Below are 17,699 nucleotides of genomic sequence, written 5' to 3'. Positions count from 1 at the left end.
TTCTTTCTTTATTGTCCCTGAGTATTTTAATCTTTATCATGTGAAACCCCAGGTATGATCGTTTCCAGGCTGCTAGTTTCATCCCAGGAGTTTTGCAAAGAATTTGCTACAGGATTCCCTATTCTCATTCCTCACTCCTGCCTTCTCAATATTTTGGAGTAAAAGCAGAAACATTCATCAAGGATGTAGAAGGAAGTTACTGTGAACAGGGCCGGTGCGTCCCCAAATAGGCGAACTAGGTGGTCGCCTAGGGTGCCAGCCATTAGGGGGCGGCAAAGAGCAGCCATGCGGGGCTGCGAGCGGAGCCCATCCCACTCATGGCCGAGAGAAGCAGAGACTCTGTGGGCCGCCTGTGTGTGTGTGTGTGTGTGTGTGTGTGTGTGTGAGCGAGAGGAATTGTTTCTGTATGAGAGAGCAATAGTGTTAGTGAGAGAGAGGGAGGGAGCCTGTGTAAGGGTGCGTGTGTGAATGAGACATGGATCCTTGGGCACAAGGTAGAGGTTTGCCTAGGGTGCCTAATAACTTTGCACCGGCCCTGTCTGTGAATTCATTACTGAACGGAAAGAGAGGCTCCCCTGATGAAGATCTAATTCAAAACATGTTCACTTGGGGAGATAAATATCCGCCTCAGCTAAAGTTATCCAGGTACGTTTACCCGGACAAACTCGTTATATTCTGAATAAAGCTAATTAAGTAAAAAAAAAAAAAAAAATCCAAATCCTGGCAGGCCAGCGATAGCTCAACCCCTGCTCCTCCAGCAAAGAAAACAACCCTATGACACCTTCTCGTGCTTAAAAACAAGAGTCACCCTCCATCCTGAACCATCCAAAGCTTTTATTTTATCCCCGAGGGAGGTGAAAAGCTGTTACCTCCTCCTATGATATAAAAAAAAAAGTTATGCTGGGGGAGCTGGGAGCTGGCATTCCCCCTTGCAGCCCATGATGTTGGTCCCCATGCCTCCCCCGGCCCTGATGCGAGACTGACGTGTGGCAGTAATAATACCCCCTTCCCAACATTAAAACTATTTGTGAACCCTCTTCTCCCGAGCCTCCAGACCCGGGCTTGCCCCTTTACGCCATCGGCGCCGCTGCCGGAGCTACACGGAGCGCTCAGTCAGCGGAACCCAGGCCCGAGGCCTCCTGGCTCGTCTCAGCCCTCTCTGGAGGTGAGAGGTGGGGAGAGGGGAGGGGGGGAGAGTCGCAAACGTTGGGCTGGCATGAAGGGGTGCAGCCGCTGTGCATCCTTCTCACTTCAGGAGGGAGGGAGGGGATGTGGAGGAGAGGAATATACGGCAGCCAACATTTTTAGCGCCATCGGGTGCAAGTGGGGATGCTGGGAGCCGGTGGCTTTTTCACATCATGGGAAGACGCAACAGCGTCTTCTCCTTCCATGGGGATAAAACAAATGCAGCCCCTGTTCTGGTCAGCTCTTGGGGGCAAGGGGGCGCAGAGGGTCACTGAGCACACAAGGCTCCATGACCTCCTGGGGTTTCTGCCTAGGGTGGGGGGAGATAGGGGAGAAGATCTACTTTCCAAGGCCCTTAGGGTTTGTTTTTTTTCCCCCCACACCAGAGCTCTTCCTGCACACCAGCCTAGCAGAATCACAAAAGAAGGGAGGCCAAGGCAGCTGTTAAAAAAATAAAGTTTTTACTGTTACTGACTGTAGGGAAAAACAACGTCTGAAACAGTTCACAAAAAGAATATACTCAGTCTTCTTTCAAAACATTTCACAGAAACTCACAAGTACTAGTAAGCTCTTTGGGACAGGTACCCTCCTCCCTGCCTGGATCCTACATTTTGGCAGAGCAGAGTTTCTTCCTTTCTCTCTCTCTCATCAGTGATCACACAGGGAGCCCCCTCCTGAGTTCCCTCTGGCAGACAGGCCTTGAACCCCCAAGGATAAGCCTTTCCTCAGTCTGTTGCTGAAGGCCTCCCCGCTTCTCTCAGCACACCTTGCAATCCCAGGCTCTCTGCTGCACCCCTTTCACCTTTCCTCCCCGCACTGCCTGGCCCCGGCCACCGGCCCTTTCCCTGAGGCCCCCTGGCGCCACTCTGCCGGGAGACGGTTTCACTGTAGGACCCCAGCTCTGGGAATCCTCTTTTCCAGAGGTTTTGTTTTTATTAACGCCCCTGAAGCCTCCACAATGGACAGCGGCTCTCTCCCACCTGAACACCTGAGGACCCCCCCCCCCCCCCCCGACACATACAGAGGGGACCCTGACCAGCCCAGGCAACTGCGGCCACCAAAACGAATCTGACCCCCCTGTCACACAAAGCTTTGGGGGCGGGGTGGCAGCCTTCATTTTTAAGCAAGGGAAGGGGGTCCCGAAGGCTGATACAGCCTGGACAGTTTCTCTTTCTTTGCTGGGAGGTGGGGGGAGGGCACTGGGCCTGCTAGGTTTTTCTTTCTATTTTTTTTAATTAATGTTCTGAATACTGACAGTTTTAGTTTTAGAGTTACCAGGCAGCCAGATGACTTTAGAAACCCCGTCCAGACAGAGCTGACTACCCACGCTACCTGCATAAGTTAAAGCCCTGACCCTGGATTCCCCACCCCCGCATCTCTTTTTCATCCGGATAAAGCTTTTGCAGTTGAGGGCGGGAAAGGAGGGACATTTAAAACCCAAGGTTTGTCCAGCTACGTCCCGAACTCAGCCAGACAAACCTTTTGAATGTGGCTCTATTAATATTTAACTCTGTGTCCAGGGTGGTGTTTTTTTTTTTTTTTTTTAATAAATGTTTATTTTTATTACATGAAGAAAAGATAAAAAGAAGCAGATGGTATTTCTGTAACAGTACATCTCTTAATATGTTTTCCATATTGGAAGTAAATGGTCCCTGTCAAAATACCCAAACAGATGGAACCCGAGGAGGGGCAGAAACGGATCAGCCAGCAAACGAAAGGGAGGGATATTTTCTGGGCCATGAAAGGGTGAGGAAAGGGGACAATCCTCAATCTGCTGCTGCCATGCACCCAAACTGCATGACTTTTTCTACCTGACAGAACGAATGCCTTGCCCCTTCATCCCCAGCTAAAGCAAGGACTGTCCAACTAAATGCAGGGTATGAAGTGAAAAAGAACTCACCAAAATGCTTAATTTCTTAAAGCAAAAGCCCAGCCTTTGCAGTTTCACTCAGATTATGTACCTGATAAAAAGGGAATGAATTTTGTTCATGTGAATATAGTGTATTGATGTTCAGGAGGGGAAGATGAGGGGGTGGGAAGCTATTTCTGTCGATACTCGCAGCAGTGTTTACTTCATCTCTTCTAGGGATGTGCATCGGATGCCCGATCGTTTGCGCTTTTGGGTTTGTGTGGCCGCGGGAAAATCTCATTTTCCCATGGATCGGCATTTTTTTTTTTTTTTTTTTAGTAAAAATTCATTTTTTGGCTCCAGTTAGTGCGCACTAATAAAAAATAACAAAAAGTAACAAAAAATAACAAAAATAAACATTTGTTTTGTTAGTGCGCGCTACCGGGAGTTAGCGCGCACTAAACCGAAAAACGATTTTTCACGAAAATTCAGGGGAAAAGTGTTTGTTTCACGATTTAACCGATATATAACGAATTAAGAAATATCATACAATATTTCAATTCGTTATAAAAACGATTCACATCCCTAAATTCTCTACCCCTGCCCAGGTGGTCATGCCTGAGGGCCAGGAACATCTTTCCGGCCGCAAGGCTGGAGGGACACCTTCTCCAAGATGCGCCCTGGCTATCACTGGATGCTTACTTTGCAAAGTCACTTTAAAGCTCCCTAGAAGCAAGGGGAAAGCCCACTTTCATTTTTTCCCTGCTGCTCACTGCATGTACACTCCTTGTATTCTGGCAGCATGCCCAGGCTGTCCTGAGAGAGCAGCACACTGAACTGTAATCACTCATTTTATACCGAAGTGCAGCTCAGCTGTGAAAAGAGAGGCCACCAGGAGCTGGAGAGTTTCAGGCCCCCTCGCTGAGGGCTAATCTGCCTGAGCCAGAGGAGAGAGACGCCCTCCCCCCAAAAACGAATTCAAGACAAAGCCAAAACAGCTGCTACACCCGGAGAGCTCTCTAATGTGTTCTTTTGCACCAGGAGAGGCACATTTCTGACACTTGTTGCTAAGAAAGTGATATTATTTCAGAGCCACCACACTGTACGGCCCATCCGTTTTGCCTTCCCTTTCCTACTGTTCACCGTATTGTGCACACCAAGTCTGTCATCAGTACACGCCGAAAGGAAATGTTGCAGACACATACCTCTGAGCTTCTTGGCTGTAAAATTAACACATTCCAAAACATTACAACACATTCTAATGTGGAGTGGATGTCGGGACAAGTGCGCTGGGTAGGCAGGGGGTGTGTGTGCTAATCCAGCCCACTCCTGGTGCCCTGCACGTCCACCTGGGACCCCAAGGGCCGTCTTAACAGTCCCTGCTGCTGCTTGCTGCTTTGCTTAGGCCAGAACTGCTGTAGCCTGCTTGCCTGCACTGCAGACATCTGCACCACCACCAAAGCAACATACAATAGCGTTAAGGTGTCTCAGGGGACACGAGCCAGCGCAACTTCATTATTCATATCCCAAGTTCTCTAGTTTTACAATTCCTGAATGGCACAAGAGGAGTGGCCAAGTAACTCTTGGTGCAAGCAGAAAATTTTTCAAGGGAGATTGGGGAAAATTAAAAAAAAAAAAAAAGGATGTATAAAAATATCATAGAAATAGTTACAAAAAACTAACAGCGTTAATAAACCGCCCGCGTAGGGTTGAAGTCCTCATATACTTCAGCTCTAATTTTCCATGCAGGCTTGCGCATGTATGTCCAATTTGAAAGTTGGTAGGCCCGCGCACCATAGCACGCGTGTACACATCCATGCAAACACTTGTGCGCACAGTTTTGAAAATGGAAAATACAGGCATAAATGAGTTCCCTGACCCAGGGAACACCTCTTTGCAGCACCTGTATAAATGCACACGAGATCACGTCCACGAGCACAACCCCCAGGGTAGTTTTCAAAAACCCGTTTCATGCACGAAAATGCTTCTGAAAATTACCCCCTTAGCCATTAAAGTACAGGAGGGGAGAAAACGAACCCCATTTTGCCCCCTTCCCCATCCCATTCCTGCTGCGTCTTAATGCCTAATTATATACTGAGTGGACATCACAGCTTGCTGCATGGTTGCTGCAGGGCATTGATTGTGGGGAATGGCGGTGCAGAGCTCTTAGTGGCTCAGAGGTATCATTTCTCTCTACTACTCTTGGATTCACTGACAGTGCCATGAGACAGAGGGCATTTGCTGCTCTATGCGTGGCCTCTTGCAGGCCAATGAAAGAATAATCTTTGTTCTTCTGCTCTAAGAATCTTCTAGCAGGGGAAGGGCAGTGAAGTGTGAGTGACCACTGAGCTGGTGGGAGGTCCTTTTTCCTTAGGGGGATGGTTTCTGCTATATTATAAATAGGAGCCGATGCAATAAATGAGCACGGAAAGCGGGCACTCAGTGTGGAGCGCACATGCGCCCAGGCACCTCTCCCAGGTGAGTGATGCAATATGTAAATGAGGGGGTGCCATGCCAAGGAGGCGCTAGGGACAAATGTGAGAGGTCGGCTGTCAGTGGGTTAGGAAAACAGACGCTCAGCTTTGTGTGTCCATTTTCCTAACCTATGCAGAGCCAGGGGTTAGGAAAATGGATTCTCGTTAATTGAGCGTCCGTTTCACTAACCTGACTGCCGACACTTTTTTTTTTTAATTAATTTTTTTTTTTTTAACCTTTTGGTTCCTCTGACTTAATATTGCCATGATATTAAGTTAGAGGATGTACAGAAAAGCATCATTTTCTGCTTTTCTGTATACTATTTTGGGCTCCTCAGAAATTAAGGGGCTGTGGATGTCTGTCCAAATCACGCGTCCAACCATGGGTTAAACAGTGCACTGTTTTGCATCGGCCCCATAATGTTTCTCACAGAGGCACAAGCAGGAGTTGTGGGAGAAGGCAAGAGACAGAGGTGCTTAGAGAGACTGCAGGAGTTGATGGGATCCTGTCCAAGGATTCCAAGCAGCAAGGTACAGAAGCCTGGAAGCTCTGGAAATCAGAGGAGGGGACATCTGCATGTATTGTTTAGCCTGCAAGGGAGTAGGGCTGAAGTGTGGATCCCAGAGGCTGCTAGGGAGAAGTTCCTGCCAGGATGTCACTGAGAGCCAGCCAGAAGGTCAAGGACTCCAAGAGCCAAGGTTTTGTTGTCCTGCCAGTCTGTAGGTTGTGAAGAGACAACAGGTCTGTGAGTTGTGTTTTCTTCACAGGGTCTGGAGGGGAATCTGGGGCCCTGCTGTGAGCTGGCACTTAGAGAGCTTAGTTCATAGCCCTTGGGTTTAGCAGAGTGAACTGAAGCGAATTTGAATTTTTTTTCTGGAGCAAGTATAAGTCTCCCCTTAGGTCTCTCAGTTCTTGCTTGTCCCCAGATGGCTTGAACTCTGCTTATGGGTTTTTGTTTTTTTTTGGTTTTTTTTTTTTTTTTTTACTGTTCCAGGGCTGCAAAGGGAACCTCACCACATCTGCAGCAGCTGAAAGTGACTCCCAAGAAAAAGGGGGTTACATGTGTTTTTACTATAAGTCATTTCCCAAGGAGTGGGCATCATGGAGCCAATTTTGAAAGGATTTAGGACCCTAACTTTGGAGTTAGATTCCAAAATTGGCCCTTTTGAAAACTGACTGCCTACATTTAGGATCCTAGTTTCACAAGTCTCCTAAATGTAGGAGAGAGAGAGAGAAAGAGAAGACTAGCCATAATGCCCTCATAGTAATTAGGTATTTATACCTCTATATGAGGCCCACCTAGTTACTCGAGGTGAGGTTTAGGTATTAGTGTAGGAGTTAGGGGCCACTTTGACATTCAGCGTGAGATGTACGAACAGAACTGTGCTCTCTTGTGAAGATTTGATGACCTTCGGAGTGAGGAAACTCACCCAAAGATGAGATTTGTGCAGTGTTCTCTCAACCTAGCTTGATGTTACCCAGGTAGAGTCCATCAAGCTAGGTTGAGAGAACACTGCACAAATCTCATCTTTGGGTGAGTTTCCTCACTCCGAAGGTCATCAAATCTTCACAAGAGAGCACAGTTCTGTTTGTACGTCTCACGCTGAATGTCAAAGTGGCCCCTAACACCTACACTAATACCTAAACCTCACCTCGAGTAACTAGGTGGGCCTCCTATAGAGGTATAAATACCTAATTACTATGAGGGCATTATAGCTAGTCTTCTCTTTCTCTCTCTCTCACTCACTCAGTGGGGGCAGGTAGCTTAAAAGACTAAAAATGCTAACGCAAATGAAAAAGGTGTAGTCATTTGCCACATTAAAACTGTGCAATGTGGCTTCACAAATTGCAAAGCCAGCCCAATTGGCCAGAAATTCCACCCCTTTTCTAAATTAGCATCGCACCATGCGTTATGGTGCTTTTCACATGCGAAAAGCCCATAATGCAGCTTGAAAAATAACCCCCCAAGTTAGAAGTTTAGCATTGATTTTCAGAATTAGGTATCTACCTTAGGAGCCTAAACCTAGGCAAATGAATGTCAGGCCTATATTTATGTGAATTTTCAGCTGCAAACTTAGGCCCTAAGTTTGGTTGAAGACAGCTAAGTTTGACACCTAACTTAGGGTCGTAAATTGAGGTGCTGTGCAGGAATTGTCCAAAGTCCCATGGTGAACCTTCCCACCAACTTGTAAAAATGGCAGCATCAGACTAAGTTGCTGGAAGAATTAAAATGCAAAGATGTTTTTCATAAAAGGGACCAACATGAGAAAAGAAAATGTGGCAAATGGCTCCAAAATGCACAGAAATGCCAAAATGTCAGCTTTTTTTTTTGTGGGGTTTTTAATATGTTGGTCCCTTTTTGCAAAATACTTTTAAAGGAGCTGCAAGGCCTTGTCAAAGCTCCCTCACCCCTGTGAGCCAAATCCCTGGTGGTCCATGTGGCAGGTTCCCTACCTTCCACCATGCAGCCCATAAAAGTGATCAAGAATTAGCTGCTTTGAAGGCCCCCCCCCTTCTCTAAACCTTTTTATGATATTTTAAACCCTCCCCAGAGTGTAACCCATACCCCCAAGTCAACTTCCTAAGTCCTCTTGATCAGAAGGGGGCAGAAACAACCCCCACTCATTCCTGTACCACTGGCAACATCTTTCATAACGGTGCCGGCTGACCCCAGGCTTCCCTATGTTCTGTGGGGCAAAGCAGCATCAAAGTAGCTACATTTTATCACTTTTATAGGTTGTACAGGGGTAAGGGGAGGTTAGGAACTTTCTCCTCACAACACTAAGGATTTGGCTGTCAGGGGTGGGAGAGCTTAGACAGGCTCTTGTGGCCCCAAGATTGGGGGCCATCATTGCACATTGCCATGGCTAGGAATGTTCAAACTTCCCTGCCATGGCAATGCATGTGAAATATCTTGCAAAAGTTTGCTATGGAGCTCATTGGCATTCATAGCTAACTTTGGCAGAAACAGACCACTAATCCATGGAAAATATCATGGATTAGTAAATCTCCCTCTAAAACTGACACAGTTACTGCAAAAAAAATGTACACGTTTAGAAAGTTAAAAATAAACGTGTCTGCAGTTAACTACATCTAAACTGGATATCTTTGCAATAAATAGAATTTTAAAAAACAGGACTTAAGGTGTGTTTGGTGGTTTAACATCATCCACTGACTGCACTCAACCAGGAAGCTCCGGAAGATTCCGGACTATTCTTCGGGTTTACAAAAAGGAATCTGGAGCAGCATGTCATGTTCTTCAGGGTTTGTATTTCTCCAGTGACAATGCAATGACTAGTGGCTTGGGCACTTGCTGCCTCCTACCGGGGGCTTTATTGACCATTAAATACCCTACATGGCAAGCATTATTTAAATAAACAATAATCGTAATTACAGCAGCAGGGAGTCCCCAGTCTCAAGCCACTCTCCATTTCATGGCCCTTCCACACATAATTGCTACCTCTTATCTGCAGATACGATAACATTACTTCCAAAGCGAAGAGGAGTCGACATAAATAGGATGGCAGAATTTAGACGCTGATAAAAAAAAAAAGTCTGCATTTGCTAGACCCATTCCAATTCCCGCCCGCCCTTCAAAGGCCTGAATGAGTTAACTATAGGTTAACTGAATTCAAAATAAAAGTCATTCGGGCACCTCAGCCATGGTTGGAGAAAGGAGGTGTCGGAGTTGAGAAGGAGAAATTATTTTGGAAGGGAGAGACACTGCCGAACTGAAGAGTTGCCTCGCCTCCCGGAAGGGCAAGCAGGCGGGGGAGGGACAGCATCTCTGCTTCATTTATTTCACCAGAGAAATAACTTCAGCAGCTGCAATGTGTGCCTGCAGCAAGGCTGCAAACGGCTTCTCCGGGTGTCTGAACGAGGAGCCCCCTAAACAGTGCGGTCTATTCCCACGGTGAAGATTAATATTTCTAATCGATGCTCCCTCCTCCCCTTCCCTTCACCAAATGAATTACACAAAAAAAAAAAAAAAAAAAAAAGGGCCACGTGCACCAATTTCAGATCTGGAAAGTCTGCTGAGGAGAGCCAGGAGCTGCAAACCCCATCTACCTTTCTGACCGCCACCAGGCACGCAGAGAAACACAGCGTTCAAACGGAAAACCTCCCTGCTGCTATACCGCTCTCTGCAGCCCGTGCTGTTGCCAGACCGCGCCTGCATGCATGCACCCCGTACACACGTAATCGCGAGGATAAGATTTATACGAGAAGTTACCCCTGCCATTTGGGCGGGCGGCAGATCGGAGGTGGGGTAGTTGAAAAGGCGCACGCACACGTGCTATTTACTCCCCCGGCCATCCATTTTAATCCATCTAAAAGTGTGCTTGCTGCAAAGGCTCGCACATGCTTTTATCTACTGGCAGGGACACGGTTTTCTAACAGGGCAATCTATCCGGGTACCCGGGTAAATCGCTCTGAATGTATATATTTTATGAGACAGTTAAAACCAGTGGTGTACAGAGGGTGGGACACGGGGGGAGTGGGGGAAAGGCCCCCAGGTGCCATACTGTAGGGGTTGCCCAGGGTCAGGGGATCCCATCCTGCCCGCGGCCAGGCCTGGCACTACAGGGTGTGCACACCCGGGATGGGCGATGACGGCTGAGAAGAGGAAGAGGGGTGTGAGGCCACCGCTGGACCCCCATCTCACCGGTAGCAGAAATGAAGAGGGGGGCAGGAAGGCCACCAGTGGACCCCATCCACACTGGCGGCCAAGAAGGGGAGGTGGCACGTGAGGCTGCCAGAGGATCCCATGCCACCTGTACCAGAAGAAGGGGAGGCCCACGAGGAGGGAGCCTGTTCCTCTGTGCCGGCATTCGGAATCCAAACCACGTGCAGCTGGCATGATGTGTGTGTATGTGTGTGTGTATGTGTGTGTATGTATGTGTGTATGTGTGTGTATGTGTGTGTGTGTATGTGTGTGTGTGTGTATGTGTATGTGTGTGTGTATGTGTGTATGTATGTGTGTGTATGTGTATGTGTGTGTGTGTATGTGTGTGTATGTATGTGTGTGTGTGTATGTGTGTGTGTATGTGTGTATGTGTGTGTATGTGTGTGTGTGTGTATGTGTATGTGTGTGTGTATGTGTATGTGTGTGTATGTGTGTGTGCATGTATGTGTGTGTATGTGTATGTGTGTGTGTATGTATGTGTGTGTATGTATGTGTGTGTGTGTGTATGTGTGTGTGTGTGTATGTGTATGTATGTGTGTGTGTGTATGTGTGTGTGTATGTATGTGTGTGTGTGTGTATGTGTATGTGTGTGTGTGTGTATGTGTGTGTGTATGTGTGTGTGTATGTGTATGTGTGTGTGGCAACCTCACTGGTTGGATGTGGGGTTGGGGTGTTGTGAATGGGAACCTGACTAGAGAGGGTATATAAATGGGAACCTGTCTGAATTGTGTGTATGTGAGCCTGCCTCTGTGTTTGTGAAGAAAGTTTGTGCTGTCCCACTAATCCATCACATGCGCAGGGTGACGGGAAATGAAGTTTTCAGGTATGTAGTGCTGTTAATTTTCCATCCTTATTAGTTTTAATTATTGGGTGTCTTGTGTCTGCTATTTTGAAATATTTTATTGCTGTTTGGAACATTTTTTAAATTTTGTATGAGCTCTTAATTATTGGATGATATTCTATTCCTTAACTCGTTGGAAATATTCTTTTTTATTGGTATGGTTTTACTAATAGGATGGATTTATATTCATTGATTTTATTGTTTGATGAATGATTTATGAGGACTGCTGATGTTGGTTTCTCCATTGTTGCATTGCATACAGAGTCTGCCTTGTTGCAGTTTCCAGTTTTTGGCTTCATGTTTCTATTTTTACTTTATGATTTCTCTGTTCTGTATTTGGTGAGGGTGAATCTGTGTTCTGCATATTTAACTAAGGTGGGGTTTTCTGCTAACTTGTAGTTTCTATGTAGGGATTTATAGCAGCCTGTTTTGTTCTGTTTTTCCCACAGGACATGTATTGGGGTGTTAAGGCCTGGTGTAATATTTGCAGTGTTGCCTTTTCATAGATAGGGTTGTTCCTATTTGAGAGCTGGTGGTTAGTACTGTTTTAGTATGGGAAGTTTTCTTTATTATTATTGTCATTTGTTTTACTCAAGACTTTCTGAGGGCCAAACTCACACCCAACACGTGTTACAATAGGCCTAATACCATATGGGTTTACTGGGTGGCACCGTAGCAGTACATACATTTTTTTTTTATAACAAAATGGTACAGGCTCAAAAGCCAGCCGGCACCATTTTTACATATCAGTTAGTAGATGACTCCTGTCCAATTTTGACACTGAGGTGTTTTTTGGGAGGGGGGGGGGGGAGGGTCAATTTTAAAAATCTAGATTGCCAGAGGAAGCATGGCTTTTTTCAGTGGGGAAGGAGGCCTGTGACAGAGCGTGAGACTGACAGTTTCTACTGTGTTTTGGTTACTGGGAAAAATAACATTCTATGTTTTAAAAAAAAAGGAACAAGGAGGGGGAAGCACAGTAATTGCTCACACAGAGCAGCAAAAATGCTAGCACTGGCCCTGCTCGCGGCCGCCGGAGGGGGGATCTCACCCCACCCAGCAGCAGAGGTAGAGGAGGGTGAGTGACTGAAAGGGAAGGAAAGTGGGAATGAGGGGTGCGTGACTGGGAGGAAAGGAAGAGGGGTGAGCGAGTGAGACTAAAGGGGAAGAGGGAGTATTGAAATATTATATTGATATTTTGGAAATGTTTAATATTTTTATTCTATCCTTGTTCATTAGATGCTCTGTTGCTGGCTTTGAAATACTGTTTTGATTAGTTTGGTGTACTATTAGGATTGATTTATATTTCTTGCTTTTGTTTTATGAGGAATGTTGTTTCTGTTTTTGCATTGTTGCACTGTGTAGGCGTCCGGAGGGAAGGTGTGGGGGAGGGGCACAGGAGGCGGGGGGCTGGGAGTGTAGGACTGCTACTGCTTCTGTTTCTCTCAGATGGGACGTGGGAAACGTTGATTTTCTCTGTCATTTTTGGGAAATGTGCATCTGAATAATACTTTTTTTTTTTTTTTTTTTTTTTTTAAGGACAGGGATAATTTGGAAGTTTTGGAAGAATTTAGAAATTTGACATCCCAGTCCTTGGCTCTTGGTCTCATTCTTTATCAGAGGGAATTTTTGTTTGCTTGCAGTACCACACAGGGAAGGGGCAAAGGAAACTCTTTTGGTGACCTCTCTTCAAGCCAGGCCACTCACAGTAGTCATTTAGTTCATTTCTGTTTTGGGGTTTGTCTTAGTGCAACTTTCTGGGACCGCAGGCTTTTTTACAAGAAGGATGCAGGTGAGGCAATATAAATGCATTGGCCCCCGGGGCACTAGAGACCCTCTGTACATCTCTGGTTAAAACACTGAATTATGGTGAAAACTAGCAAACTTCATAATAGCAATTCCTTCTGCAGGTTCATGGGATGGGTGAACCAGTGGAAAGGGTAAAAATAAACTGAGGAATCCATGCCATCTTCAGTATGTTATCAAATTTGCGGAAGATACAAAATTGTTCAGAGTAGTTAAACCACAAGCAGATTGTGATAAATTGCAGGACGACCTTGTGAGACTGGAAAATTGGGCAACCAAATGGCAGATGAAATTTAATGTCGGCAAGTGCAAGGTGTTGCATATAGGGAAAAATAACCCTTGCTGTAGTTACAGGATGTTAGGTTCCATATTAGGAGCTACCACCCAGAAAAAAGATCTAGGCATCATAGTGGATAATACTTTAAAATCGTCGGCTCAGTGTGCTGCAGCAGTCAAAAAAGCAAACAGAATGTTGGGAATTATTAGGAAGGGAATGGTTACTAGAATGGAAAATGTCATAATGCCTCTGTATCGCTCCATGGTGAGACCGCACCTTGAATACTGTGTACAATTCTGGTCGCTGCATCTCAAAAAAGATATAGTTGCGATGGAGAAGATACAGAGAAGGGCAACCAAAATGATAAAGGGGATGGAACGGCTCCCCTATGAGGAAAGGCTGAAGAGGTTAGGGCTGTTCAGCTTGGAGAAGAGGCGGCTGAGGGGGGATATGATAGAGGTCTTTAAGATCATGAGAGGTCTTGAGCGAGTAGTTGTGAATCGGTTATTTACACTTTCAAATAATAGAAGGACTAGGGGGCATTCCGTGAAGTTAGCAAGTAGCACATTTAAGACTAATCGGAGAAAATTCTTTTTCACTCAGTGCACAATTAAGCTCTGGAATTTGTTGCCAGAGGATGTAGTTAGTGCAGTTAGTGTAGCTGGGTTCAAAAAAGGTTTGGATAAGTTCTTGGAGGAGAAGTCCATTAACTGCTATTAATCAAGTTTACTTAGGGAATAGCCACTGCTATTAATTGCATCAGTAGCATGGGATCTTCTTAGTGTTTGGGTACTTGCCAGGTTCTTATGGCCTGGTTTGGCCTCTGTTGGAAACAGGATGCTGGGCTTGATGGACCCTTGGTCTGACCCAGCATGGCAATTTCTTATGTTCTTATGTGGTTTTCACTGAAACAAAGTCTTCTTTAGATTCAATTTAAAAGGAGCAAAAAGTGAATTTTTTACACAGGCAGGAGGTTATGGAAAGACCACAAAATCTAGCCAATGAATTAACTGGGCTTCAAGAGTCTGCCAAGCAGCTGGGCCAAGCTCCCTTTCAGTTGCTCCTCTGTCACTTCAGGGACCCTGAGTTGTCAATCTGAAGTTTCTCAAATGGTGACTTAACCTCGGACAGATGACTGAGAGGCTGGTGAGAGGGATCAGGAGATGTTAACGTAAATTTGACACAACATATCTAGGTCAGTCATTCTTCACCCTTGTCCTTGGAACCCACATGTTAACATACATGTTATATATTTGCATACGGCACAGTCAGCACATGCCACTATACGCCATACTTATTCATTGAGGGTCTCCTGAAAACCAGATGGGTCAAAGGTTCCCGAGGACTGGGACTGAGAGAAGCACTGATCTCAATGACAACGATCTGTTCATGACTGGCTGTACGAGGTAAGCAACAATAATCAGAAGGAAAGTAAGTATTCACCTGTGGTTAACAAGGAGTTAAACCTCAGCTTTTCTTGATACTCCTTTACCTAGTCCTCAGATACAGGTAAAAATTCCTGACCAGAGGAAATTGGGCGATTTTAGCTTGAGTTAAGGTTGCATTTCAATTTTTATTTGATTCGTACGTGCAGCAGCAAAGTAATATTACTGCTCAAAAGTCAAAAGGAGCAGAAATGATAAAAAAGGAACATGTATTTAGTTAGTTATTTTATTTAAAATGTTTATATTTCACTATATCTAAAATTCATAGCGGTCAACAAAAAAGCCTTCATAATAAAACATATAAGGTCAACCATAATAGATTAATAAAATACAGCATAGCAAAATGCAAAAAATGTAAAAAAATAAATATATAAAATAAAAAATCTGGATGTTACAAGTTTATTATTCTTCTTATTATTTTATTTTCCAATATTTCCTATCAAGATATTGGAAACAGCTAAAAACATGGTTACTGTCAACTTTCCCTGGCTGATAATTTTTTAAATATACTGGAGGTAAAGAGCCCTTTGTGATGTCTTAATTTTTCTTTTTAAGGTATTTTTTTTTATTGTGTTTCTGAATTGATTGTTGATGTTATGTTGAACATTGCTTAGAGAGTTTTGTTGTTGTTTTTTTTAATCAGTAAAGCAATTAACAAATATTTTTAAATAAATATTTCTGTATTTCCTGACCAGTGCTGCTCGAGCTGGCTTACAGTATGATTGATACAATTCAATAAAGATGAAGGGAAAGAAAAATAAAGAACTTAAACTACAACATACATTATGGAAACTATAGAAAGAAAAACAAACTTTACAGCAACTCAAATAATACATGTTGAAATAATGAAAGTGGCTCGGAGACGATATGACATTCTGGATGGTGGTATCACCACAGAGAACCTCAGAGCCCACTTACAGTGTCCGGACTAATCCAGCACAGAAATCTATCCGTCAGATTTTCTAAGGGACTGAAACGAAGATCATCTTGGCGAATTTGTGGGAAGTGAATTAGCATGGCTGTGCAGCACTGCCGCTTCTACTTTTGTCAGTGCATGTCATGTGAGCCAATGTGATTTATTTAAGGAAACTTTAAGCACATGGGTATAAATAACAGAGAATGCCTAACACAAACAAAAAGAAAGGTAAGGGGAAAGACAGCAAATAGAGATGCCTGTAATGAACATCGAAATCACTACCAATCCACAAAACAGTGGGGGTAATCGCAATAACAATCACACTAAACAACCCACACTCAATAATTTTTAAAAGTATTATTCTATGAACATTTTAATCTCTTTTGAAAGTGCTAATCTATAATTTTAAAAATATGCTTTAATCACACTTTTCACACTTACTTGATTATCCCAATGGGGTTTCTTAAAAAAATTTTTTTAAACATTTTTAAGAGTGTAAAGTGATGCTTCATAAAACTTCAGGGCACCATCCCGGTATGCCTTACTTAATTTTTTTAATCATGAGCACCACCGTCCATCCTATAGTCTTTTTGTTTTTCTTAAAAATTTTTTTTATTTGTTTTATGTTATTCCAAAAACATCTTTATATAGAAGTGTGAAAACCCCACTGGGATAATCAAGTAAGTGTGAAAAGTGTGGTTAAAGCATATTTTTAAAATTATAGATTAGCACTTTTGAAAGAGATTAAATAATACTTTTAAAAATTGAGTGTGGGTTGTTTAGTGTGATTGTAATGAACATCGGACAGGAATCATAACAATCACACTTTTTTTTTTTTTTTCAGATTTCAAGCCTTTTGCAGCAATTTCACTCAAGCAAAATATGTAAATAAATAAAGCCTATTTGTAAGCTAACTAGTCCCAAAAATACGTGCAATATACTATATAAAGTAGGAAAGGACCTCAGTACAGATATTTAAATCAATTGGGTATCCACCTTAAGAGTTCTACAATTTCAGTCATAGGTCTAGAAACCTCCTCCTTCCCTTTTTCTAAATATTTTTAATCTCTTAATTTTTAATTTTGCTTATAAATTTACTAAAACTTTTAAAAAAATGTTGCATATTTTGTCAATATCCAACAAATAATCTATTTGAATTTAAAAACTTTTCTTTTGCAAAAAACATCTTAAGTACTGTACGGGTGTTATTCATAAATGCTGTTATTATCCATGTAGCTATTATGTCAATTCAACACCCCCATCGACAATGTTCTTGCAATTAAAAATTGAAATGCATTAAACTTATCTTTTGTTTCTAGTTGATCGGAATTCATGGGGTTTGCTCTTTAATCCACATTGAAACTGTAACGATCCACCACACCCGATGCTGACAGCGTTTCGCCACAACGGCTGCTTCAGGGTAATTTTTTTTTGCTCGTATTTTTGGGACTAATTTTTTCATGTGAATCGTGGTTTCACATTAGTTCCATTCTCCTATATATTTTGTTTTTATTTGTAAGTTAAAACATTTCACATTAAATTCCCATAATCTTGTGACATATCTCACCAGTAGAAGCTTAATGTCATCATACCTTTTCTTTGCCACTGGCTTCTCTAGCTACAGTAGAGCCCTGAAACAAAAAATAAAATCATTCAATCATTTTTAAATATCACCTAATTCTATTTATTTTAGTTTACAGATTTATATTCTGCTTTACCATTATTTTTCAATATAGATATTAGAATAAAACACAAAAATAATTATTAAACTTAAGAGCAAAATTAATGACAAACCAATAAATTAACAATAAAGCATGGGTAAGACTATTAAAGCAGCTAGTAAAACTAATTAAATCATCAAAACAGTAAAATCTAAAATACATTAAAAATGACAGTTGAATAAACAGATAAATAAGGGTTTGAAATACATTTCAACTTGTGTACTGAAAATGGTGACCAGCATTTTCCAATTCTTTACTAAAAAGACTGTTAGTATGTACTTTACCATTAGCACATCTATCTTATCTCTGTTCCTCTCATCAATGGCTCACAAACATTTAGCCCTCTAAGTGAACTCTCCCTCTAAACGCACCATCTGTGCCTCATCTTGTCCCTGTGCCCTTCTGCCATTTTCTTGTTCCTCCACTGTGCTTTTTCAATTGCTCTTTCTTTAGGGGCCTTTCTGTCCTCTGTCAGACAAGCAGTAATGTTCCCAGTTCTAAAA

General features: G+C 43.3%; 1 protein-coding gene across 3 annotated transcripts in view; it reads right to left on the bottom strand.

Moving 5' to 3' along the window:
- PIP4K2A (phosphatidylinositol-5-phosphate 4-kinase type 2 alpha) overlaps positions 1 to 17,699 on the bottom strand; it is a 497,067-nt gene that overhangs the window by 68,395 nt on the left and 410,973 nt on the right. For all 3 annotated transcript variants that reach the window (XM_029588710.1, XM_029588708.1, XM_029588709.1), the window contains exon 6: positions 17,068 to 17,106. In XM_029588710.1, coding sequence (XP_029444570.1) covers positions 17,068 to 17,106 — 39 coding nt within the window. The remainder of the gene's footprint in view (positions 1 to 17,067; positions 17,107 to 17,699) is intronic.

The sequence above is a fragment of the Rhinatrema bivittatum genome, chromosome 2 (assembly GCF_901001135.1).
Source record: "Rhinatrema bivittatum chromosome 2, aRhiBiv1.1, whole genome shotgun sequence".
Lineage (NCBI taxonomy): Eukaryota > Metazoa > Chordata > Amphibia > Gymnophiona > Rhinatrematidae > Rhinatrema > Rhinatrema bivittatum.
The sequence above is the reverse complement of the archived record's forward strand: the minus strand, read 5'-3'. Positions and strand labels throughout refer to the sequence as shown.